The sequence below is a fragment of the Sitophilus oryzae genome, unplaced genomic scaffold (genome assembly GCF_002938485.1).
Source record: "Sitophilus oryzae breed Bouriz unplaced genomic scaffold, Soryzae_2.0 scaffold_1112_pilon_pilon, whole genome shotgun sequence".
NCBI lineage: Eukaryota > Metazoa > Arthropoda > Insecta > Coleoptera > Curculionidae > Sitophilus > Sitophilus oryzae.
This window is the reverse complement of record NW_022145741.1, coordinates 493,024-519,896: the sequence shown is the minus strand read 5'-3', so window position 1 is coordinate 519,896 and position 26,873 is coordinate 493,024. Positions and strand designations below refer to the sequence as shown.

General features: G+C 32.5%; 2 protein-coding genes and 1 long non-coding RNA gene across 6 annotated transcripts; 2 read left to right on the top strand and 1 right to left on the bottom strand.

The window, feature by feature from the left end:
- Positions 1-1,267: 1,267 nt before the first annotated feature.
- On the top strand, positions 1,268-17,526 carry LOC115882302. Its single transcript, XR_004050170.1, has 3 exons — positions 1,268-1,313; positions 13,491-13,494; positions 17,081-17,526. It is a non-coding gene; the product is annotated as an uncharacterized LOC115882302 (long non-coding RNA).
- A 2,387-nt stretch (positions 17,527-19,913) lies between these two features.
- Positions 19,914-21,089, top strand: LOC115882524 (dysbindin protein homolog). Of its 4 annotated transcripts, XM_030900671.1 has the most exons (4): positions 19,914-20,105; positions 20,217-20,450; positions 20,503-20,664; positions 20,743-21,089. In XM_030900671.1, the coding sequence occupies exons 1-4, from the start codon at positions 19,997-19,999 to the stop codon at positions 20,856-20,858; spliced, it is 621 nt and encodes a 206-aa protein (XP_030756531.1). In that variant the 5' UTR covers positions 19,914-19,996; the 3' UTR covers positions 20,859-21,089. The 4 variants fall into 4 exon arrangements, with proteins under 4 accessions (XP_030756531.1, XP_030756510.1, XP_030756502.1 ...); XM_030900650.1 differs by having other exon boundaries at positions 19,914-20,450; positions 20,524-20,664; XM_030900642.1 differs by having other exon boundaries at positions 19,914-20,450.
- On the bottom strand, positions 21,083-26,461 carry LOC115882519 (UPF0183 protein CG7083). The gene is made up of 8 exons (XM_030900629.1): positions 26,214-26,461; positions 25,668-25,750; positions 25,485-25,612; positions 25,215-25,428; positions 25,003-25,162; positions 24,706-24,920; positions 24,034-24,306; positions 21,083-23,965 (listed from the first exon to the last, which is right to left on the bottom strand). The coding sequence occupies exons 1-8, from the start codon at positions 26,275-26,277 to the stop codon at positions 23,882-23,884; spliced, it is 1,221 nt and encodes a 406-aa protein (XP_030756489.1). The 5' UTR covers positions 26,278-26,461; the 3' UTR covers positions 21,083-23,881.
- Positions 26,462-26,873: the final 412 nt, after the last annotated feature.

Here is a 26,873-nt window from a genome sequence, read left to right as displayed (position 1 = left end):
ATGTTAAGAAGCGAAAATGTTACTGCTTCTGGAGATTCACGGAAGTTGATACCAAAATACAAAGGACCCTATGTAGTAATAGAAAAACTACCTCATGATCGTTACAGAATTGAAGATTTACCTGAAATCCAACGAACTCAGAGATTTTACCGAGGCGTAGCTGCCGCAGACGCCTTGAAACATTTCGATTTGACTCAAAACTTAGAAGATTCTGAAGAAGACGTACAAACAGACGAAACTGACAGTGAAGATGATGAACCATCCGACGACAATGTTCATAAGTCAGAACAGCATGAACCGAAGATGGATTCACAAGAAAAACGAAGCCAAGACGACTGTAGTCAGGTGGTTGATTACGAACCTAAGAGGATTAAGAGGAAGCCTACTTACCTTAAAGATTACTGCCTTTCCGAGGACGAAAAGGATTAAGGATGGCCGAATGTTAAAGACATACTATTTTTCATATTATCATATATATTTTTTATATTGTTATACATATTTAAGTTGGTAGCATTGATCGTGAAGTGGTGACCTCGGGTAGAGGGAGAGACCGCCATGAAATAATCAAGCGACCAATTGTTATAAATAAAGCAGTTTTTAATTAGTGTGTGCCCTTTTGTGTACCCCATTAGATAACTAGAAACAGTGAACTAAAGTGAACTTAAATAAAATCCAGAGAACAAGTGACTAGGGTTCTAGTTATTTAACATTTGTTAGAGGACATTTTATGTAACAGTTTTTGTAACACAATTTGAAGGGACGAATAAAAAAAATAAAACAAAAACATATTTTTTCTAGGTTTATATTAAAAATACAAGATAGGTAATCATCAAAAATAATTATGAACCAAATGTTTTTTATGAATATACAACTTGAACAAAAAGTTGTTTAGAACAATTTTTACCAAATTTGCAAAAATTTTAAATTGAAACGCGTAATTCAGTACAAGTAAACATGAAATATTGTAAACACTTATTTAATATCATTTTGAGTGTTAACGACGAAAAGGTCATCTGTCCGTAGCGTCTTTTGTCAGAATATTCGTATATTTAGTGTATTATATACCAATATTGTACGCAGTTTTGAAACTGACAATTAAATAAATCATATTAATGTTAACTAACCATAATAAATGAAATTTCACTAAATTTAAATTGCCCCCCGTATGGTTGAAAACAGCAAATTGATATTTGATTACTTATAGATTACCACCTATATACAAAATGACACGAAGACCTGGAATATATGGCGCCCAACTTGATTAGACCTTCTGCGCATGTTGACGCTCATTCTCTATCCCTTCTATTTCTCTGGTCTATCCATTCTGTAGCTACGGGGTATCCGTGAGAGGGGAAACGATATTCTCTAGATGTTCTTCGTAAAAAATTAGGCGACGCGTCCCATCAATAAAAAATCGACAAATTTGCAAATAGCCAATAAAATGAATGGGCGGAGCGATTAGCGGTGACGTACTCGTCAAGTCGACGTATAAAATATATTGCTGTTTATTTAAATGTTTTTTGTCCGCATTCCTTTCATAGACACAGATCCAGCAGACGTACTGTATAACTGTCAAAACCTGAAACTTGCAAAGTAAAACAATGAATTTACGCTGCTGAACTTATCTACGATTTTTAAATAACCATGCAGGTACATTTTTTAAAACTATATAGTTTATTATTTGGCATTACGGCAACATTTCTTAATGGAACATTAAAATCGGGACGTTTATGAAAAATCCGCCCGGACCCACCCAGACATAATAAAAATCCGGACACATCCGGATTAATCCGAGCATGTCCGGATTTTCACTACATCCAGTTGGGTCCGGGCGGATTTTTCAGAAGCGTCCGCATTTTAATGTTCTATTAAGAAAATGTCGCAATAATGCAAAATAATATATTAGTTTTAATAAATTTAGTTAATTAAAAAAATCGTCGATAAATACAGCAGTGTAAATTCATTGTTTTACCTTGTTTTATTTCGTAAGTTTTAAGTTTTGAAAGTTATAGGTAAATGTATGTTTTTTTTCAAATGTCACAAAAGTATTAATTTTAGCGACGTGATTGACAATATAAAAGAGTCATTTTCTAGTCTCTTCGCCTAGGCATAAAAGTAAATCACTTTTACGCCTAAGCACAAAAGTAAATAAACTGACATAAAGTGTTAAATTTAACGAGCGTAGCCATAGTTTCCCGATACATCAAGGTATTACTTTTAAATATTTTTATAATATTTGGAATGTTTGAAATTTTTTAAAAAATGATTTGTGGCGTTTGAAAAAAATAGCATGTTCGATTTATTCGGAGTAAAAATTATTTTTTGTGCCTCGCCTATAATGTCAAACGTACAGCCTTGCCATAAAAAGTATGATTTTTGCTACGAATAAAACAATATACTATTTTTGCTCTTATATCGCTAAAAAATTATGATGTTCGGATTTTTGGAAAGGCTTGCCCGGGGTGTACAAGATTTCATCTGGTAACCCTAGCACGTAACCCATATACAGTCCTTAAGGTGGTAACCCCATATTGGCCCCCTTACACGTTGGCCAATGCATGTACTAATACACTGGCCCACAAAACACATACACAACACTGGCCAATGCGTTGGGCCAACGAGTAGAGGGGACTATTGGTCTTGTTGCCGGTACTGGCTGAGTTGACCCAAGCATTAAGCATTATTTTTTCCGTCTGTTTCCTTCTGCACCAATCCGTTTGTTGTAGTTTTTTCCAAAGACCCCAGTACACGTTTGGCCAACTAGTTGGGCCAATGAGTTAGGCCAACGTGTACAGAACCACTTGGCGTTAATTGGTGATTGGCAGCCAACGTTGGTTTACAAACCGAACGTTGTCGGTTTTTCGTGAACACATCAAAGGTCCTTGGCGCGATATACCAAACAGCGTTTACCATAGCGTTTACACGTTGGTCGTTGGTTGAGACTTGTTTGTGTTTCGAGTTGCTATCGGAAGGAAGTACAGCGGACAAAAAACATTTAAATAAACAGCAATATATATTTTATACGTCGACTTGACGAGTACGTCACCGCAAATCGCTCCGCCCACTCATTTTATTGGCTACTTGCAAATTTGTCGAAATTTTATTGATGGGAGGCGTCGTCTAATTTTTTTATGTTTGGTGCACCAAACCAAACCAAACCAAACCTTTCTATAAAAATTGAAAGCACTGTACAAATAAATTGCCGCGGCTGCGATGGTTTCCACATCCATCCTTCTCGTCTATAAATGGCCAATGCAGACTGAGCAACTTTACCAACGTGTAAGCACTGTACAGTACGTCTGCTGGATCTGTGTCTATGAAAGGAATGCGGACAAAAAACATTTAAATAAACAGCAATATATTTTATACGTCGACTTGACGAGTACGTCACCGCTAATCGCTCCGCCCACTCATTTTATTGGCTACTTGCAAATTTGTCGATTTTTTATTGATGGGACGGAATTGAGGATGATTTACGAAGAACATCGAGAGAATATCGTTTTCCCTCTCACGGATACCCCCGTAGCTACAGAAGGGACAGACGTACTGTACGTATTTTTGGCCCAACTCATTGGTCCAACTAGTTGGCCAAACGTGTACTGGAGCCTCAAGACACATCAGAAATGGCCTCTCTATAGGCACGTTGGCCAGTGTGTTCGCTAATACGCTGGTCTGTGCGTTGGGTTAACGTGTAGAGGGGACTTCACAAAACACATACGGGGACCATAGACAAATGGGGACTTATGGACCTCTTGGCTATGGGTATACCTTAGGAGTCCTAAGGTATAGCCACGGCATATAAAGGTTGTCGCCCACTAGACCGCTGCGCGGCGCGGCGCTGGGAAGAGAATTTTTTCCGGCTGCGAAGGAACTGCGCCCACTATAGCGCGCTTTTGAAACGCGGCAACGCTATTTAGTTATAGTCGAGGTGTTTTTTACTTACTGTAGTTTAGTTTTTAAAGCAATGAGTTCAAGTACGGACGAAAGCGTATTTTTTGTGCTCTTCTAACAGAGGAAGAGGAAGAGGGGGTGAGGAAAAGTTTGGACTCATACGATTAACAAAAAAAGAAGGAAGTTTGGAGAATTTTACCATCTTTTTCCAGATTTAATAAAAGACAAAATCATTTTTTTCAGTATTACAAAATATAAAGGAAACATTTTACGCACTCCTCAATTGAGGGTTTTAGAAGAAAAAACACCGGGTATATCTACTCATCATATTTTTTCAGAAGAGACAAATTACTAATATTTTTGATAATTCTTATTTATTCTGATGTGTATATTAGTTATGTGGTCAAAAAAACCCTGATCTTTTTTATATATTTAGGTAATTAGAATTTAAAAATTGGAGATTGTCACTTTTGTTAAAAAGTGGAGATTGCCAGTTTTGCCTCTACACCCCTCAATTATATTAAATCTTTGATAGAAAGGCATTTCGTCCATCTGTCTCTAGTGAGGGAAGACTAAAAAAAATATCATATTCCTTTATGAAAATCGATTTGCCTAATTTACCTTTAAAAATACAATTCTGCCATTGATACATATCACTAGTTCCTAGTCAAAAAGCCAACTGAAAAGACTCGAATGCAAAATTATTTCCCTTGTGAGTACGCACACTGCAACGCGCCGAAACGCGGGAGACGGAAAAAAGTTGCTAGAGTGTCTTCCGACTTCTTGACGGAAATCCCGCGGCGCGCTTCTCCGCTGCGCGCTCTAATGTGCGTTGGTCCATTTAAGTACATGGCAAGCAGACAAAAGAAATTTCCACATGGCGCCGCGCCGCGTCGCGCTGCGTTCTAGTGGGCGACAACCTTAAATCACACGGCAGGCTAACTCTCTTTGGCGGGAACGCTACGCGCATACCGTCGCGCACGCCGCCATTAGGGTTTCCATCAAATACGTTTTAATAAAATATACGGAGAGTACCCAGAGATATGGAAGTGGGAGAATGAGCTTCGACGAGTGCGCATCCAAATTTTTGTCGACGGCAAGATGATGTCTGCCATCTTGCCAGGTCTCGCTGTCACTTCCCCTCTTTAATTGACATCGATTTGTTTTGTTTTGTTTTTCGTTTGTGTTGTTATCTATAATTATTATCTCAATTATTCTAAACACTAATTCAAAAAGGCTTGTTGTATATTCATAGTCATTCTAAGAAAGCTAATACGCCGGGAATAATGATTAGTTTTCATGTGTAAGTTTATACAACATAATCGTGTTTACAGATGATTCAAAACTGTTTATTTTTAGTTTTCCTAAAGGCGATTTGTAAAAATCGTGATTGTAATTGGGAATGGTCAAAAATAAGTGTATGATGTGGCCATTTAAAGAGGATGTTTTTATTACGTGTGGAGGAAGAAGATACTTGGAATCTGTAAAACAGTGCACTCTTATAGTGTCCATGAAAGCACAAGTTCAAGTGACCAGAAATATATCAAATAAGATTGGTCCTTACTTGACAAGAAGATTATTTGGAGGAAAAGAAAACATAAGATAGGGTATTTTAATCGAACAGCGAAAATTTAACACTTTTATTGTAAAGTTTATTGTAGGTAGTTGTAGTTTTGTGCTAAATATTTCTAACATTAGCAGCGGCTGTGTTCAGAGTGTCAAGAGGAGGAGAATTCAGTTAATTAGATTTATGCACAGTTACAGGTATGAAGGCTTTTTCAAACATAGTATCGAGTTCTATAGTCAACATTTTTAGTATTCCTACAACTGTAAAAACAAGGAACATTGGACTGGAAAAATGGCAAGATTTATATAGAAAGAAAGGGTATTATGCCATAAGAAAATTAAATCTGTAGGCAGAAGTTTCTTATTTAAAAACTGTTATGGGGCATATATTAATTTGTATCTGTGCCACAAATCACTGAGAAAAATCATATAATATTCATAATTGTTAACGAGATGATATTTAAAGAGTGTTAAAAATGAGACTATTAGTCATGAAGCTTACAGTGTTACTTTGTTTCAATATTACACTTTTATTCTTGTAAAATCTATGATGAAGTTCAAAAGCATTTTGCAATGGCCTTAAATTGTGAGTTGTGAGCCAGGATTTATAGTAAAGGTATTTGATGCAATGAAACTTAATCGGTACCTTCCAGTATGTATTTTAGTAAGGGGATTGTCAATCCCATGTTTTTAAATAGATAAAATACAGGCCAAAGTTGACAATATTACAGTTGAGAAGAAACTATTTTATCTTAAAAAAAAATTTCTTAAAATTCTGAGATCATATAATCTAATTTTCTTAATAATAAATTAGGTATATGTACATACAGAATTTTGTTATGGACAAATAAGGATCGACAAGCTTCTTTTGTGCAAAAAATAAATGATTTTTTCTAGTATTACGACAAACCATAATGTGTTTTACAAACTTACCGGTAACAGTTTTTGTTTATAATAAAATATTTAGGAATAATTTGGGTTGTTTATCAATATATTAATGACTTGAATTTTGACAAATCGAATTTGTATCAAAATAATTTTACGAAATATAAAATTGATGTTCTATTACAAGATTGAGTTTTTATTGTCGACAAAAACCAGGATAAATACTAATAATAATACCCTTAATAAAATCAATGATGTTTATGTATTATGAAAATATTTGTTAGAGGACATGTTATGTAACAGTTTTTGAAACATAATTTGAAGGGACGAATAAAAAAAATAAAACAAAAACATATTTTTTCTAGGTTTATATTAAAAATACAAGGTAGATAATCATCAAAAATAATTATGAACCAAATGTTTTTTATGAATATACAACTTGAACAAAAAGTTGTTTAGAACAATTTTTACCAAATTTGCAAAAATTTTAAATTGAAACGCGTAATTCAGTACAAGTAAACATGAAATATTGTAAATACTTATTTAATATCATTTCGAGTGTTTTACGACGAAAAGGTCATCTGTCCGTAGCGTCTTTTGTCAGAATATTCGTATATTTAGTGTATTATATACCAATATTGTACGCAGTTTTGAAACTGATAATTAAATAAATCATATTAATGTTAACTAACCATAATAAATGATAGAGTTTCACAAAATTTAAGGATATTCCTCGTATGGTTGAAAACAGCAAATTGATATTTGATTACTTATAGATTACCACCTATATATATTCTTTCTAGAGCATTCTTGAAATCCCGTAGATGTCTTAGGAACAGGATATCCTATGGATATAGTCTGTCGTATATCTTATGCACATCTAGCTGAGATGTTGGAAGCTCAAATTCTCTATCCCACTTCTATTTCTCTCTGAGAGTACTGCTTGAAATTCCTGTCCTGATGTTGAAGGATGGCTATAGAATGTCAATGCATTTCCTACATAAGTCTATCCTTGTTCGGGAGGAGGTTTTCTGCGCTTGCTCGATCTAATAAGAACTTTGATTGGACAGTTCCAATATTTATGAAAATGTTTTGTTTTGGTTTTATTTATTTTATAAAATGGTTAAAGACGTTCTAATAATGGAATTAAATCTTTCGAAAAATTGGAAGTTTTTTTCTTCACGTGAATATTTTGAAATCAAATAAGTTTGATAATGATTCACATTATGCGCAGTATTTATCAATTGAGATATTTTAATCGTATCCAACATGTTATGGCAAAACACTTTTTCAAACTAAAAGTTTTCAGATATCTTCGATGTGTTAGTTATTTTCGAATCGTTTATTTTTTTAATATATCTATTACAAATTCATCATGGAGCAACAGTTTTTAAAAGTAGTGTTAATTTTGATGCTCTGGTGCAATACTTCTACTCGTTAAAATAAGTTTATTATAAATATTACAAACATTTAAAAAAATAGGCTATGGAATAGGTATATGCTCGCAAATTATTTTATATCTGTCTCACAATGGGGGGCTCCTAGTAGCTGAGTAATAGGTATCTGAGCCTGAGTGCGATTCTGTAAACATTTCCTGTCTAGTGACTCATCAATCGTATACAAACAGCATAAAGCTCGATAGGGTTAATTTCTTGCTACTTAGAGCTTACAGAATCCCATTGCTGAGATTTCTAAAATTCTTTTTCTAGATAGGCTTTCCCGCATCGAAAATGATTCCTATTGAAGATTCACTCTTTGGTCGGAGATCCTAACGAGCAAGCTTGCCTTTCCTCCCAGAATGAAAGCACTAGTAATGGGCTCTTTTTTCAAATAATGTTACTAATATGGCATTATCAAATCTATTAAAAACTTTTAAAACCACATTTTTCAAATTTACCATTAGAGGCAAGAACTCTATTAAAAACACCTAGAAAAACTTTGACCAGGTTATTTTTATCCCGGTGAGTTTTATTACTTTGGTCTAGAAAAAGCAGATTTTAGTACCTTCTCCAAGGACAATATAAAAACATTTTTTTAAAAAAATCTCAATATAGTTTTTCACTAGTAAACTCGATGGTTAAATCATTACAAAGTACTGGGATTCAGTTATTGTCGTTTTGAGATTGTGCTTTTATACTTACTATTATGAAAATGTTACTGAATAAAATATATAGTTGCAAAACCCTTTCTACTGAACTCCTTAATTTCTTGTTTTATGAGGGGATATTTTTGCTTATTTAGGTACTAATTTTGAATCAGACCATTTTTTCAAAATGAACTCATTTATATTTATATCATATCGTTCTAAGTAGACTTTGTTGTGTTAGACAATTATTATTAAATAAAACGAATGAAAAAAGTGACAGGTACGATATTTTTTTTAAATTCAAAAAAATAATTTAGTAAAAACCACAATTATTAAGAATGTAATCGGGAGATTAATATGTTCAAGTATACAAAAAATCATAATGCTTATAATTCATGCACTAAATGTTGCTCAAGAAGGATCTTATATAAATAACCCGTATTTGTTTTCCTGATTTAGAATTTATTAAACGTTCAGATGAAGATTTTTTTGCTACTACGCTAAGAGGAGCATCACACAGGAACATCTATTCTATGTAATTTTACCCAGTTTTGGTTTAGTTTCCTCATTTCCATTAGATTTGGCGCACCTTAATATTTCTCTGGGTTATGAAAAACTACTTGTCACACGGTGGTGCAGCACGGCGTGAAAATGACTGCCTTCATAAGGGATCATAGGCGTCGATAACATTCGGCCATTCCTGACTTTATGAGTGTCCCTCACTCCTCTGAATCACACTAAAAAGGGCAAAAATAATCCAAGAACCTTTTTAAATTGCATTTTTAAAAGCTGAAATAAAATATTGAATTAGCTTGTTTCCTGCTGATACTGGACAATTGATACAAAACCACTTTGACAAAACCTTATCAGCTAATTGCTACCATTCTTACATCACACTAAAAGGACAAAAAATAATCAGAATCGTTTAAAGCGACATTTTAAATGCTGAAATAAAATTCAGCAGTGTTTATATTATCTAGTTCAGACCTCACAGAACCTAAATTAATCTATGCAGAGAGTCTTTTAAAAATACTACTTGTTAAAAAGTTTTATTTCCTTTATTCTGTGGAATATATGTCGAATGTAACATCCATAATGTTAGATTGCATTTGGCTGCTGATACTAGGCAATTTGGATACAAAACCAATTGACTAAACCTTATCAATAATTGTTACCATTATCTCAACACTAAAAGGAGAAACATTATCAGAATCATTTAAAGGCTACATTTTAAAAGCTGAAATAAAATATAGTTAGATTGTTCACTGCTCATACTGGAGCTACGTCTTTTTGCTACTTAAATAAATAAAAATAAAATATCGTAACTCACTCAGAAACAATACCCAAAAAACTCATGATGGACAATATTAATTCAGGGACAAAAACAATTTCAAAAGATAAAATAAACGAATTACTTATTATATATTGGTGTTACACGCAATCTGCAGCTTGCGTGCAACAAAAATAATGTTAAATCTCAACTCTAAAATCTTAAATCTAAAAATCTAAATCTAAAAATTTAAATCTAACTATGGGCTCATCGCTCATTCCAGCCACTGAAAAACAAGGAGATTAAGGTGGTAGGAAGAAAATTCAAAAATGTTTGTGATTTTATAAAAAAAACCGCTGTCCCTCGTCAGAACCTCTGGAGTTTTTCAAGTGTCAGAATCTGATAACCATTTGTGAAATCTTGGTTATTAAGTGAGATTACATCAAAATATGTTAAATTGCCAAGTTCTAAATAACAGTTTTATTGTTTTTCCTTTATTGCATATTTCAAGTCAATTTTGGGCCCCACGCCTATTCCAGCCACTGGAAAAGAGAGCAATCCGAGGTCGAACTAACCAGACCGAATACCGGGACTCATCCCTATTCGCAAGTCTTGTCCGTCCCTACTCACCAAAGCGCCCAGGTGGTAAACTCATACCTTAGCAACCACCACACGCCTTTTCCAGCTATCATACTAACGTTTACCTTGAAAAAGAGAGTACCGGCGGGTAGAACTAACCCTACTTCTTCTTTTTCTCTATCCTAATACAGGTCTGAATCTACCATAACCAAATCCATAGCTTGCCATACCTAAGCTATTCCACAGTAGTTCTTGTTCTGTAACCTTGCATGCCATTCTAGGATGTTTCTAACTTCATATCAACCAATCCTCAGCTGCTTAGAAATTCAAATGAACCTGTCTTACCTTGGAAATTGATTGGATCCCTATTAGCTATGTCGAAGTGATCCTTAGCAGATCCTTAGTAGATCTTAACGTTGAATATAGTTCGCTACGCATCCAATTTTTTCTTTATTCCGCGAAGTGTCAACCAGTGTTGTAGCCAGCGACCCAACGTCTTCTCAGAACGACGTCGTGTCGCCCAGCCACACTGATTGACACTTCAACTGACCAATGAGCTTTAGCAGCTAAATTTAAAATTGACAGCTGTTTGAATTTTCTGCAAATCTGATTGGTTCTTTTTGACGTGTCGCTTGATATTTCCCATAATTCGCTACTAATTTACGCCGAAACTCGCTAACGTCGTGATCATTTACGCCCGGAGGGATAAACGTAATTTTTCTGTCAGATACGCTAATTTTACTCCTAGTGCTTAGATTCCTACATACAATCCAAACTGAATGTTTGAAACATTTTCAACCTAGATATCGTCATGCAAGTCGTTACACATGCTAGAAAGTATGCCTCTCTACTTGTCCCATTCCACGTGGATGTCAAACAGTATTCATGTACTTGAAATCATAAAATAAGGTTATATTGAAAATATTCGTTTTTTTTAGTAAAAGGGTATCCCTAAATGATTACTTTATTCGGGGTTGTAAACCTATATATTAACGTCGCATAAAGATTTAAGTACATACCTAGGTAGCTTAGTTTATGTATTTGGAATTAAAAATAATATTACCGCTTTATTTATTTTTGTTTACGCATAATATGAAAAGTGTATGCATTTTATATAAGATTAAGATAATCGGATTTGCTAGTTGTATATTACATTATACATTTTTGTTAACTATATACGTATACATATTTTACCGAAACATCTATGTTATTTCCGAGAATTGATATTTATTTTTATGTCGTTCTTGTAGTAGTTTGTTTTCAAGATATCTACAGCGTGTTTTGAAAATTACTATATAATAGTACTCTTGCGTCTAGAATTTTACCCATCTGTGACATGTACATGTATTTTCTAATTAAAAAGAAATTACACTTTATTAAAAAAGTAGCCCTGTGTACTTTAATAAAGGCTTCTCTGTTCAGACCTTCTACAAAGTTGGGTGATAAACAATAACTTGGGTTACTGGCCTAACACAAAAAACTTTAGTACTATAACAGCATTAATTATGGGCTGCTCTTTACCCGAAAAGGATACCTGGGATCTGTAAAAATAAGAATAATTGGAAAGAATAAAATTTATGGTCTTTTAACATTCAGCAATATTTGCATTTATTACAACACTATTCGAAGGGTTATTTGCTATTAATTATGGCGTATACAAAGATAAAGTTCCTGAAATACCTGGCGAAATACCTGAAGGAAAACTGAAAAACTCTGAAATATAATGAGGTGGTTAAAATTATATTATAATAATTGAAAACAATTATAATACTTAACTAAATTATGTGAATTTTTTGATATAATTCTCATATACAATTTGCAAAACCTGACGTTTTAGAACCTATTTAACTTTTCTACAAGGCATGCTTTCAAACTACATAAATAGGTACAAAACAAACGATAACTTTTCTTAAACTACTACATTAAAACAATCATCTTAAAATGAATTTTCAAAATATTAGATCGAAAATGGTTGTATACTAGAGGATTTTCATGAGGTGTCTATATTAAATTATCTGGCAATTAGTATACAGGCTGTAATATTAGATATGCCTTAATAAACGTTTGATTTGCCCCTAATATCCAACTTTAAATTTTACATATCTACTATTTCTCTTCTAAGTATAAAGATAATTACCAAGTACATTCATGTAACACCTAGTATATTTCTGATATAGCAATACTAGACTACCTAAAAGTTGAATATGTTTCAGTAAATTAAAAAATATAGCTGAAATATTAATAACACATCTATAACTAAACTTAAAGTAATAAAATAAGTAATAGAGTAAAATGGGGTATAATTAAAAATGTATATATGAAAAATATAAATTATATATTTATGAAACAATCGATAGCAGGTACTTCTAAAAACTGAAAACCTTTGAAGACATTTTTTACTTTGATGTTTAATATCAGTTTTCTTCAGATATACCTGTATATACCTAATATATTTTTTTTATTTACCTAATAAACAACGAGAATTATTAAATACATTTATTTTATGCGTTTATTCTAGATCTTTAGAAGTCAATCGACTTTTATTTAAATATTTGGTTTTAGAAAGCTCAACAAAATATGCTCAAAGCATTTCATAAATCATGTTTATTAAACCACCGTATCCACGTTTCTACCTTGATAAAGTTTAATGGAGAATTTAAAATAACACATACTCAACATAACTAATATACTAAATGACACATAACTCTAGAAATTTCCATTCCTCAGGAGGACCATAGATAGATATTTATTTAACTTTTTAATTTTAACAATAAAATTTTACTTTTACGTGAAAAACTTTCTGTTTATGCTGAGGTTCGCAGCCATCTTCTTTCGCATTTCGCAAGCGAAATCGACCCTTATCAACCGACTACGGTAGCGCCCTCTCTCAGAGACCTCTTGAACCACGAGGGCGATTCATATCACTGAAATTCAAAAAATCGAAAAATCCGAACAATTACTTTAAACTCAAATCTTTTACAGAGCACATAAAGGCAAAAAGGCCAATAGGCCAGTTTTTAATCACGAAGGCATTAAAAGGTATGTATTTTATTTTTGTTGTTGTGTCATAAGTGCTCAAGTGTTAAAGAACAGTGTCTCAATTTTAGTAGAACTTTTTTTGTATAAAGCCAAATCAAACATAAATCGTCATTTGCTATTTTTATTTATCTCGATTTTTTTCTAGCCACTTTATAATCGTACCTTTAAGAGGAGGTTTGTTCAGATAATGTGTTGGCTCACTACCTTTTTGCTGTTATCTTTCGGAGTTCTGTAACTTGTAAGGGGCGATATGACGCTTCTTTCCAGCACTCCATTTTTTTCCGCTAATATCTTCGGAGCACTAGAGCCAACAGAATGATCCCTCCGGTTTTCTTTTCGCGCTTCGCCGATCCGACGACGATATCCGAAATCCGACGCCCTACGGGTACCAGGTATCTGAGACGATCGATCACCGAATCGATCCCTCGAAACCGACGCATTTATGAAACGATATGGTCAAAGAACAAAGTCAAGTCAATAGTCGCTCAGTAAGCGTTACGGCCTAAGAACGCTGGATTAAACTCATCGCCACTTCTGATGCCGATACGGGAGATTAATATAATTAGCAGAAATAAATATTTCTAAAATATAATTCTCACTAGCTTGACAAACAATGTATTCTCTGGCCCGAAATCAACAAACTCTGACATTCAACTGTTTCTAAAGCCTACTACTCCCGCTACTGCAAACATCAGCGGACACGGGGTGCAGGCACGGCGTTTAAAATGACTGCCATATCATAAGGATCTCATAGGCTGTCGATAACAAGAAATTGTCTTAAAAACTATGATACAAATTGCATATATATCAATTTAATTTTTTAAAATTCACAAAATAATTTAGCCTCAAAGCTTATACTAATACTGTCTTAAGAACTTATAATTACAAATATGCATATCTATTTCACTCGACTTAAATTTTCATACAAAACATGAATTGACATAATATGGCATGGCTATTAATAGATATGCCCATGTATTGTGTCAAAAATTTTATTTTTTGCAGTGCAGTGGCGAAATACTCCATAAAGGATTTTTTGGAAAATTTTTTTATAATTAAGAAGTATTGTCAAATAACAGTCCCATCAGAATGTCCTAAAACATTTTATAATGCTCCTAAAATCATTTACTGCCCATGTATCCTTATGATCAATAATCCAACATCAAAAGGCTGGCCTAGGGATGAAACAAAAGTAATTCTTCCTCCTCTGGTTTTTGGATATTTTATATTAAACAAATATAACTCAAGATAGTATGTACATATTAAGTTTATACATAATAATCATAGCTAGATACAAAAAATATAATTATTTTACATTGTTGCATTGAAAATAGCTCTTTTTATTATGATTAAAAATACAATAATAATTTACAATAAGACAGTTTGTGTGTAATATGTGTAAGCATTGATAATTAGCCTTATGTAGTCTCATGTTTTAGTCTTTACATTATAATGTCTTTTTTATTTTAAAATAGTAAGACTAAATATAATGCCTGTTTAACAATTATTGATTTTTGAATAAAGAATGTTTATGTATATTTACATAAGTCTATCCTTGTTCGGGAGGAGGTTTCGCTTGCGCTTGCTCGATCTGTAAGCTACTTTGATTGGACAGTTCCAAAATCATATGTTATTATGTTTTGTTTTGGTTTTTATTTATTTTAAGTTGAGGTTAAAGACGTTCTAATGTATTGGAATTAAATCTTTCGAAAAATTGGAAGTTTTTTGTTAAATATTTTGAAATCAAATAAGTGTTTGATAATGTAACATTATGCGCATATTTATCAATTGAGATATTTTAATCGTATCCAACATGTTATGGCAAACACTTTTTCAACCAAAAGTTTAGTGATATCTTCGATTTAGTTATTTTCGAATTTCTGATTTTGCTTTCATGATACAAACGAACATCGAGAAAAATTTCTATTATTCATTTTGTTAGTTGGCTTCAATACCACACAAAAAAGCAGTAGCCCATAAATATTGTTCTATTAATTAAACTACAGAAAAAGTCTATATAAAACTAAATCACAAAATTGTCAATAAACGCACAAAGATTAAAATACAAACGAAAACACAGTACACGTGGAAAACAGAAAGTTAGAGAAAACTCTAATGGCGACTGCCCAAGTCCAAACTGAAAACTAGAGGTGGGTTGTGAAATCGCAGTCCGCTACTTTGTCACAGCTCCACCAACGTCGCAGTATGTGACTGCTCCAGTTCCAAGAAAATCGCAGTGACATTTCGGAGCAGTTTACAAGTTTAGGACATCTGCGCTCGTGAGTAGCAATAGGAGCAATAGCAGGCAATAGTGTAGAATTCTGAAAATGCTCCTAGCCCGAAATCGCCCGGTCAGATTGAAATTCCAGTCACAGCCGTCGTAGGTATCTGCAGTGCGATTCTGTAAACATTTCCCTGTCTAGTGACTCATCAATCGTGATACAAATAGCATAGGCTCGATAGGAAATTTCTTTTGCTACAGAGCTTACAGAATCCCATTGCTGATTTCTGTAAATCTTTTTCTAGATAACTTCCTGCAGCGTTCGCTTTTTTCTTTCATGAATCCTAAATAAGATATTTATGTATTATATATTAATCACAAACAGATGTTTTTTTGACAAAAGGTAATTTAACTTGTTAAAGTATGTTTATTTGTTAGTTAATTTTGAGATCTGTGCTTTTGTTGTTATATCCTAAATCTTTTTTATTTGATCTTTATACATTCAATAAGTTTATTGAATATCTATTTTTTCTTGTCTGATGATAGGGATAAATAGCCGATTTAGGTCACTAATAAAGACCATTTTTGACAGTTTCGACTTTGAATTGAATATAACATTAAGTTTTTTACCATGGGCCACCACTCTGTGAACGAATGAACAAAAGACTCTTAAGATATTTATAGCAAAGTCAAAAAATACTTAGAAACACTCAAATTCTTCTGAAATAGACTTAAAAAATATAGCACATCTATCAAATATAGACATCAGTATAGTACCGTACAGCCGCGATTTTAAGAGCTCACTAAGGAACTGTCTTAAGAAAAGTTCGAATCTTATTCGCAAGGGCCTGGAGGCTTAGGGGCCCGTCGGTGACTTACCCCTGATTGCACAGACGTTAAAATCGCCACTACTGATCGAAATAAAAAACTGCGTCAGTTGGCTTGGAAATGACAATCGATAACATTCCCCCTAAATTTTACATATAAAATGCCAGCAATCTTCATTTCATAGCTATTGACGCCGTTTTTTCGATCGCTACGATATAAATAAATAAAAACTAGACGATGATGTTGCCTATCATAAATCACACCTATAGTCCTGTAAAAAATATAATTATTTACATTGTTGCATTGTAAATACTCTATTAATTAAACTACAGCAAAAGTCTTTTATAAAACTACATTTTTAAATTATCAATTAACGCTCAAAGATTAAATACAACACGAAAACATTGGAGCACGTGGAAAAATTAGCAAGTCCAGAAAAATCTAATGGCGACTGGCCCACCCTCTTAAAACTGAAAACAAAAAATCCACGCCGACGACGCGTCCAAAAATAAATCGATAACCCATCTCGACACCATTCGGCCAATAGAAAAGTAGCATTTCGGCGCATGTGCATTACATCCATCTACTGAACAAGGATGGACTTATGTCAAACTCGATCTTCTGTCCTTCAATACTGGGACATAAATTCTCTCATTGCTCTTATGGGGAGGCCGCAGTATATTTTAATTAAAACGTATTTGGTTTCCATCAACAGTAATCAACAGAAAGTAACCAGTGTCGTAGTTTCTTTCATCGACTGCGCACACTTTCGGCTGATTCGAGTCAGTAGCGTACGGATTAATTTATTTTGTTTACTTCTTGAGTTATATTTTATAGTTGTTGTTTTATTTTTGTTTATTGTGTTATATATTTGGTTTTTCTAGTTTATTTTCGTTTCTTGTGTTATATAATTTATTTTTGTTTTTCTGAACATTTTTAAATCGTTAATTTTTACGTGTTTTTAAAATGCCTGGGCGAAGTTGTGCAGCAAAAAACTGCCCGAGTAGAGGACTAAACTGCAATAAAAGTTACTTTCTGTTTCCTAGAGATCCTATTAGGTATGTATATACATATGTGATTAATTATTTTAACATATTTTAGTTAAAAAAACAGTAGTATACATATTAGGACATTCAGCTAAATAGAAAGATCTAATTAAAAATATACAAGATCAGCATCTTTATTAAATGTTAACAAACTTATATACAGGGTGAGTCTTAAATAAGTGCAAATATTTTCAGGGCTGGCAGATCTCGATAAAAGAAACATATTTTCTCCTTACTTTTTCAGATAAATCCAAAATAACCGAGTTATTTAAGTTTAAAAAAAAATGTTTTTTTTTTAAATGTTGAGTTGAGAGCCACCGGATTTTTTCTGTATTTGCATCCCTTTTAGTGCCGCAACCATAGAGTAAAGCCGTAACTATGAACCAAGTTCGGTAATCACATCATGATCACATCCAGATGTCGACGGATTTTTTGTCACGTGATCACAGATTGGATGGAGTAACCTGAAATTACCGAACGGTTTGGAATGTTCCGATCACTTAGGGAAAAGTGACAAGTTTGAAATCCCAATTCCCAATTGAAATCTATCAACGTTCAAAGACAAAAGGACCAGTAATTTATTTTTTGAGTTTTGTACGTGGTTTTGCATTAAGCAACAAAATAAACAATTTAAAACTTGACATCAGCTTGGAAATTTAACCTCACTAACAAATTAATCTGTTTGCTCCGTCAAAATTCTCCGAGCAAAAAGATCACCGTCCGATTGCTCCGATTTTATTTACCGAACGGTTGAGATTTACTTCCCCTACATCTGGACGTCATAAACGAACGATCGAGATCGATCCGAGCGGTCGGACGTGAATACCGAACGCGCCTATGGTAATATCAGAGATTAAGAAATTATACCGTAGGAAAATTTGCGGTGCACAGGCAGTTCTAAAAAGTTTTCGAAAAATATACAGGGAAGTTAAAAGAAAATGCACGATTTTCAATATCTTTTTTTAGCGAAAAAAAACTCATAAACGTGTTCCTGGGGTCGAAATATACCACCCCTGAAAATATTTGCACTTATTCAAGACTCACCCTATATGTATATAAAATATTAGCAAAATTAAAATGTTAAATATTTAGTAAAATTTAATGTTGTATCTAGACATTCAACATTAAATTCAAAAATAATTATATTAATAATTATTAAATAAAATTATAAAAATAAATAAAATGAGTATATCGAAAATAACAATAGATTAGTAACAAGTTAACAATACATTTTTAGGGCAAGAACATGGGCAATTGCATCTAATAGAGAAGACTTGGTTGAAAATATAAATAAGGCCCAGAAAAGGTACAGGTTGTGTTCTGTTCACTTTGAATTTAAAATGTTTACCAATTCACTTTGTAACCGTATAAAATACAATGCGGTACCTACTTTGTTTCCTGCCATGAAAAAAATAGAAGTTTCTCAAAAAAATTGTGGATTTATTAATTTGTGAAATTTGAATATTAATAAAATTTGCTACGCCCCTTGATGGGCATAATTTGTACGTAGCCTCTTTATATTGTTCAATAAATATTTTATTGGTATTTTTTTAATTCTTGTTTGTAACTCCTGGCATGTTTTTGTTAGTTGCATGTTTTTTAATTTTAATTGTCTATTCTCTACAGTGAAATATTTAATTGATCTTTTCATTTTTAATTTTCGAGAAGTATGCGCGGTTAACGATTCATTTGTTTGGACAAAAGTATTGTAAATAAAATTCAGTTTCAGTCAATTACAGTATTTTTTTAATACGACCCTGTCGTATTTTCTGAGAAATTTTTTAATACGTTTTAATCCGGCCCTGACTAGGAAACCATAATGGCGCCGACAAGGTCAAATTTTATAGAAATTTTAAACAATGGAATCTGAGTAGAGTTGGCGTGCCGATTGTTTTATGTGCCGTGGTATAGCCATAGCCCGTTAGGACGCTGTTTCCCGCCTTTTAGAATTACAAATTACAAATGTAGTTTTTATTCCGTGCTTGTCTTGTATATAATTAAAAAAGAAGTTGTAAATAGGATAGTTGTATTGGATTTTTGGATGTTTTAATTAATTCTTATATGTATTCATCAACGAGTTATCAGTAAACAGGATATGTACAGTCAGTTGAGTCATACCGCGTCAGACCTGATTCAGACCCGCTAGGCGGATTTTGTCGTCAGCTATTCTCTGGTCGTCAGCCATATGGTCCCCGCTTGATTACTCAACATCGACCCTTCTCGATCAGAGATATAGAAGGTAGTACACAGAGGTAGTAGTTCTCGATCGAGGGCAAAGTCGAGGGTGTGTGTCATTTATTCTATGGTGGTTCTTCTCTATGGTAGAAGGATGGTAGTCTTTCTCTAGCCAGATAGTCCTAGTAGATTAGCTTTTAAATTAATTAAAAAATTAAGTAAAAATATATATATATATATATATTTAAGACCCGGATAGCTCTAGCAGGAGTGGCCATTAAACCAATATATATTAAGAAGAAATAAGAAATAACGAAATAACCTCAAACTAAAAAATCAGAAAAATAAAAAAAAATCATTTTGTAATGTTTTTTATTAATTATCCTGTTTTATTTTAAAATGGTGCTACAATGTTAACCAGTATAAAAGACAAAATATTAAACGTTACAAAGAATGTCGGTTTATTTGTTTCTGACGAAAAGGAACAGAAATCTGGAGAGAAATCAAATTTCAATGCAGGTAGTTCAATATTGCAGCATTTTCAAAATTCTTGGTGCGAATTGCACGATTTAAATGAGCAGAATACCAAAAGGGCTAATGAAGTTGCCGATGATATCGAGAAAATTTCAGGGAAAATCAGTAGTAGCCGAGAAAATATTAGTCTAATCAACCATGTCTTAACCAATTCAGGTATAACCAGCAGTATTTCACAATGTTTGGATCAAGTAAAACAGCTCTATTTTACTTGTGAAACTATAGAGCATAAGCTTTTTGAACTAGAAGAATTAATAGAGTATCGAGTGTGTGAAAATGAAAAGCAAGGACATTTGATTGCACTTGAAAGTTTTAAGGTCAGGAAAAATGGTAAGAATATCTCATTTTTGTTATGTGAGAGTTTAAATATTTTCATGTGCAGAACAACTTGCAATATTTAAAGAATCGCTTGAGGAAGGCTACCAAAATAAAGTTAGAGAGTATGAACTTCGTACGAAAGACATGCTGGAAATGAGACAAAAAGTTTTCCATGAAGCTTTCAAAACAGATCTGGAGATTTACAAAAGCCAAGGAACAATACCAAGTAAGTATTGACATGTTTGAGAGGGAGTTGTATATATCTTCTGATAATACTTCAAAATAATAAGGGTTTAATTATTAGAAGTCGACTTAAATAAACAACAGAATGGAGCCATTCTAGAGGAAATTCAGTTAGACTTTGACCAGATTGAATTGGAGAAATTTTTTGAAGATAACACTGATCAAAAGACTACTTAGTTTTGTTTTTATATAAAGGGTTTTTCTAAAAAGGAATTGAACAGTTTTTATGAAAAACCATGTATACTTGAATACCTTAATAGGTGCAATATTATCTTAAGAAATAAAACAAGGGTACAATTGTTAGGATTTAAGAATAGAAATAGTAAATAGTTTAAAAATATTTTCATATAATCTTTAAATATATTGTTATTTTTGAAAGCAACATAATATAAAACAATAAGTGTTTAAAAAAGTTTATTTCTCCTTTTTTTCGAACTTTCATCTGTGATCTATGTACAAACTTAGATGAATATGAGATCTAACAAAAATATCACCAAGAGATTTGATTTTACATATATAAAAAGAACAATTTGACAATAACAATCAGAGCTAACAGAAAAATTAAATGTATGGTAATTTTTTTAAATAAATTAATCTATACTATTTTGAGGTTTACAGGTAATAAGAACAGAATAAATATATGTATAACAAGTTTAGATCCTATGACTATGTGTTTCAGTTTCATTTAAAAAAGACTAAATACTACTTTACATCAACTGTTTTTTAATAATTTAACATTTTTAATGCATATTGCATATCGTGATGAAAATAAAAGCAAAATTTAACACTGTTTTTAATTCTTTTATGATATCTTTTTATGGATAATTTATTTAATTTTTTAAATAAATTTTTCACAGAATTTCAGAAAATAATATACATACTAGAAATATTCGTTTTCCCTTCTTTTTGTGTTTTTTTTTAAATATTTTTTTACAATATCTTAAATTAATATATATTTTTAGTGGTAATGGAAACAATCTACTTTTCGATTATAAAAATATGGTGTGAGCTAAACATTACCTTATCATAGAAAAAATCATATATGTATGTACGCATGATAAAAAAGTATCTTGATCTATATGTAATTATTTTTTACCTTTTTGGTGTTTTGACTTATATACCTATGAAAAAATAATGCCACAATCTAGCTTAAGAAAAATATGAAAATAACTAATTTCTGTCAATTTCCCAGACAATCTATTTTTTACTTAACTATAAATATTATTAGTATAATGATAAGTTTAATGTTATTAAATATAATGGGTGATAATTAGTGCATTCTGATGATATATTGCAAGTACTAATATATACACTATCGGACAAAAGAAAATCAACTTTTATGATAAAGTATAACATTTAAGGTATTTAAATTGCAAAAAGCAATCCGGAAAATCAAAATTCATGTATTTTAAAAACATATAGTAGATAAAATGTTATTGCTTTCAAACGTCAGATAAAAAAACATTTCTTTTATTACCGCCACAAAGGTAGAGCAACTTTTACATTTGACTTAAAGAGAACGGAAATCCTTTCTAAAAAAAGGTAAATTTAAACTTATAGTATCTTATTTCTGTTTTTTTTTCCACTGTTCTCAAATGAAATATTTTCTGAGTTAAAGTTGCTTTAATTTTGCAGCACTAATTTAGCATATTCAACTAAATTTTTACATAATATTATGTTATTTGTCATTTGAAGACAATAATCCTATTTTACCTATGACAAATAATAATAATTTAAGGTGTAGAAGTCAAAACACTTTTCTAATAATAGAATAAATTAATGAAAAACCAAAAGAAACTTTCCAGGTTTATAAAACCTAAAAAACATAAATACATTATTTGTCTCTATACTGAGAATGATATTTTTACAGAAATAAAAAAAAATATTGAGTGTATTCTAGTTTGAAACATCAATTTTTGACTGCCCATCCAATAAACTTGACTGGCTTTGTTTCCAACATGTCCAACATGTGATTATGATGAGGCGTACAGCGGAGCAGAGCACATGCATTAAATTGATGTGACCCCACATAAGGCGCGTAGCGTAATGCGGATTGACGCGCTGGTAGTGTATTTTCGCGCGTACTGCTCATTTTGGTATTGAGACTGTTAAAATCCGCCTGCAAACCCGCTACATATGGGGCCACTGTACGCGCTCTTCTCCGCCATACACTACGCTACCTTCTCACTACCAGCTTTATGTTGGGCCACGTACTTAAAGTTGACATAAATAAATATTGGATAAGAAGTCAAATAGAGATTTTTTGCCGCCTAAGTTAATATGAATCACGCCTAGAATTTTAGAATAAAGATATAACACAAGTGACACTTATTTTGGGCAATATCAAGGTAAACTGAAGAATATATGGGCCATTTCAAGAATAGGGTACAAAACAGTTAAAAATATTCCTCTAGGATCTTTAAGTATATTCATAGCGCAATAAATGTTACTTCAGAAATTTCTTCATTCCATGCCTATAACTATAATAATAATTCTCAAAGACTGCACTATATCTGATTTTTTTTATTTTCTCTTATCATATACTCAAACGCAAATGTATCATTCATATTAAGCAGATTTAAACTCACAAATGAAAACAAAAATACAAACTCATTTGCTTATTGTCATTGGGCTAATTCTTCATTATTCACGTATACACTGCAACCTTTGAGACGTTTAATATAATAATCTAACCTTAAAATATACCAAAAATGAACACAGTACATGACACACTGGCCCTCGCTTCATGTACAATAAGCACATGTTCACAAGGTTGAAAACAATTTTATAAGAATACGACGACGAATAGAAAACTTACGAAATTCTTGGAAAATATCCAAGTAAGGTAGTTTTGTCTTTTGTTTGAACTGAAGCTGTTGCTGATGCAATCATCATCGAATTGGCCAGTTGAACCAGTATTTTCACATAAATTAAATCCTTTAAGCGTATTTTTTTTCAAACATTTTCTTGGAGATTTTATGCTTTTTATGACTTTTTCATGGTTAAAAGTGACCCAGAATCGCTCAACTAAATACTGCTAACATCTGATTAACTAGATTTTCTCTTGATATAGGAAAATAACCTAATTTTTTCGAGCGATAGCCTGATTTTTTTTAAATGGCCTTTTTCTAGTAGGCCAGCTCGTCCTTGGGCTGCCAGTACCTGTTTGTTAGAATAAGGTAGGTGGCGGACAACCTCTGTCACGCCTGCTTTGACAGATGGTGTTGAGCAGGTCTACCATCTCCGTACATACTCAAAGATGCTATATAATGATTTGGCATCACCTGAAATCGGTTTAAATGCAAAAAATTTCACAAAAATTCAAGTGAGACGACTAGGTATTATTATTTACCTCAAAAATTACATCTTGGTAACCGTAACACAACGTGCTGCCGAAAGGATTGGTTGTATTGGTGGAACTGGCTCTATTGAGTACTACGGGTCTTTCGCTGGGCGTCAACTGCTTACATACCTCCGACCAGTTTGAGTAAGCCGTTATAGTGGTGCCACCTAGCGGCAATTCGAATTCGTTTCTCATGTACATGTTGAAGTTGTAATGACCTGGGTAATTCGTATGCAAGACGATTTTTTTCGCCAAATGTGTACGAGCGTCAAACAAGACATCCTGAAATCGTGCAATCAGGTTTTAGAATAAAATATATTTGAAACTTCTTAATTTTTGAAACTATCGACAACACTGTTTAAAGTTAAAATGACTGGCCATGTTGTCATGTGATTATTTTCAAAGGAGAACTTGAAGAAATAGGAAAAAATTCCAATTGTGCACAATAAAAAAAGATAAAAATATTTTTTCATGATAACAGAAATTGAAGTGAAAGAACTTAGTTAATCTTATCTTTCCTTTAAAGATAATAGCGTAAACTTGTATAAAGATCATGCAAAAAAAATAAATGGATTTTATCTATAAAAACAACAATTATTTTAATATTATATCAATAATAAAACTATAGTATAATAGTAAAGGAATTTGTTTTGAATATAACAGAATAATAACAGTTCTTACCAGTCCCAATGTGAAGTAATTAAAAAAATAATCACTTCGATTGGTTGTGACCCTTCTATGGGCATTCGGGGCGTGTATTCTCATTTTGTCCTCGCTTTTGTAAAAGACCTTCAGAGGAGCACCTAATGCAGAAGAAACATCCTGAGCTGACTGCCCTAACAGGACCTTCCTTTCAACGTTCAGTATTGTAGAATCGATAATTCTGTTGTTTGTACCTGAAAATTTCAATGTGAATTATCAAACTTTACTTTAAAATGAATAAAAACTAATTGTTCTGCTAGTATCTCCTTAACTTACCTGCCAACAACTGTAACTTGAGCCCCTTTGTATAACCTTCACCTCTCAACACTTCCACTTTTTGCAAGTATAATTGCCCATGATAACAGCTCAACGGTAACTCTGGGGCAGAAGCCTGATCTACACTACTTCCTGAATAAATTGCAAGCCTTGAAACCACCTTAAAAAAATAGATTACCACAGAGTTTTTCTTGATTAAACTATATAATTACTGGACTATTTCCTGGAGGAAATTGCAAAGATGCCAGATTATGTGTACTTCCTTTTTGATATTTTGAGTCCACAGGGAAATAGAAGCTTAAACCTCGAAAATTCAGTGTAAACACTTGTTTTTCAGAGTCATATTCGCCTGGGTGGGTAGCTCCAAAAGAGTGTTCAATTTGTTCTATAGATGGCAGAAGTTCAGGAGAGTTGAATGTTAATCCACTATAAACATGGGTTAGAATTACTCAGAATTATTTGGATAATATTATAAAACTTACCAATACTTAAGTTTCACAAATTTCATATTATACACTAGAATAATTTTTAACCTTTGGGATATGGGATCAAAAAATAACCTAATGCCATCCTGGGGCAAGTTTATTACTAAATCTATTTCTAATGGTTTCTGAAATAAGCATACAAAATATCAGAATATACCATAAAATAATTGAAGCACTTACGGCATCATTATATAGTACTTGTACACCTTTTATAATACCAATTTGGGCTTGGATAATGGCAACAGCCTGAGAGAAATGCATTCCTAAAATTAAAAATAGATTATAGTTTTATTCAACAGGTTACAAATTATTTAGATGTCATTGGTTAAAATCTGAAAAAATTATAAATTTCAAGATAGTAAAGAAAATTCAATGTCATTGACACATTTTATTTTTCTTTTAACTGGCTAGATTCAAGGTGAGTTGAAAAAACTCTTAATAACAAATGAGTGAACAGAAAAAAGCGGTAATCTAAAAATATAGCCAGGAAAGAAAACAAATTGATAAAAAAGGATAATAAAAAAGCCTTTACTTATACTTACCTATCTGTCAGTCCAGTGAACTACGCCATTATCAAAGGTCAAAAATGATATTTACTTTTAAAAAAATCATAAAACGAAATAAAAAAAAACGTAATAAACGTGCAACATGAAAAATTAAAGTATTTTAGCTTTTGGGACTCGGATATAAATAAAACGCATTTCAAATCCTATCAGCACTACCCACCTAGTACGAACTCCCACTGTTCACAGCCTAACGAACGTTCGGGGGCCACTTCTAGCGTCAACATCTTCTTCTGGGACCGATAAACTCCCGTTTCCGTAACTTTTCCCAACAAATCACTTAAATTTTCCAAAGAAAAACTCGTTGAAATGTCCACAATCCTTTGTCTTGGACAGCTTATATCGCCATTTTGATTGTCAAAGATTTGACGGACCCGAAACTGTCATTGTCGAACAGCTGATTGTCATCTGGCCGAACAAAAAACAAGAGCACTATTAAAAGTATTAAAAGAGCAGTCATTTGTCATTTCTAATAGCGACTGTATGGTCTTTTGTTTTAAAGGTTATAATCGGGCGAATTAATATCGATTCCTTGGTAATCAAAACCATAGATAAAAAAAATAATCTTCTATTAAGAATCAAAATAAATCAAAAGAATGGTATCACAAGGGTATCACGAAAGATTGTGATTGGCTGGATTTCTTGTGTAAGAAATTTGAAATTAATAGCAGTTAATAGATTTAAAAATGCATTTAAATTACGAATATGTACTACGTAGCTCTGTACGTAGGAAAAGGTTTAAACCTTTAATATACCCCGTAATAATTAATTGTTTTACTTTATTACAATTTACAATACAGATGACAATACACAGTGATACTAA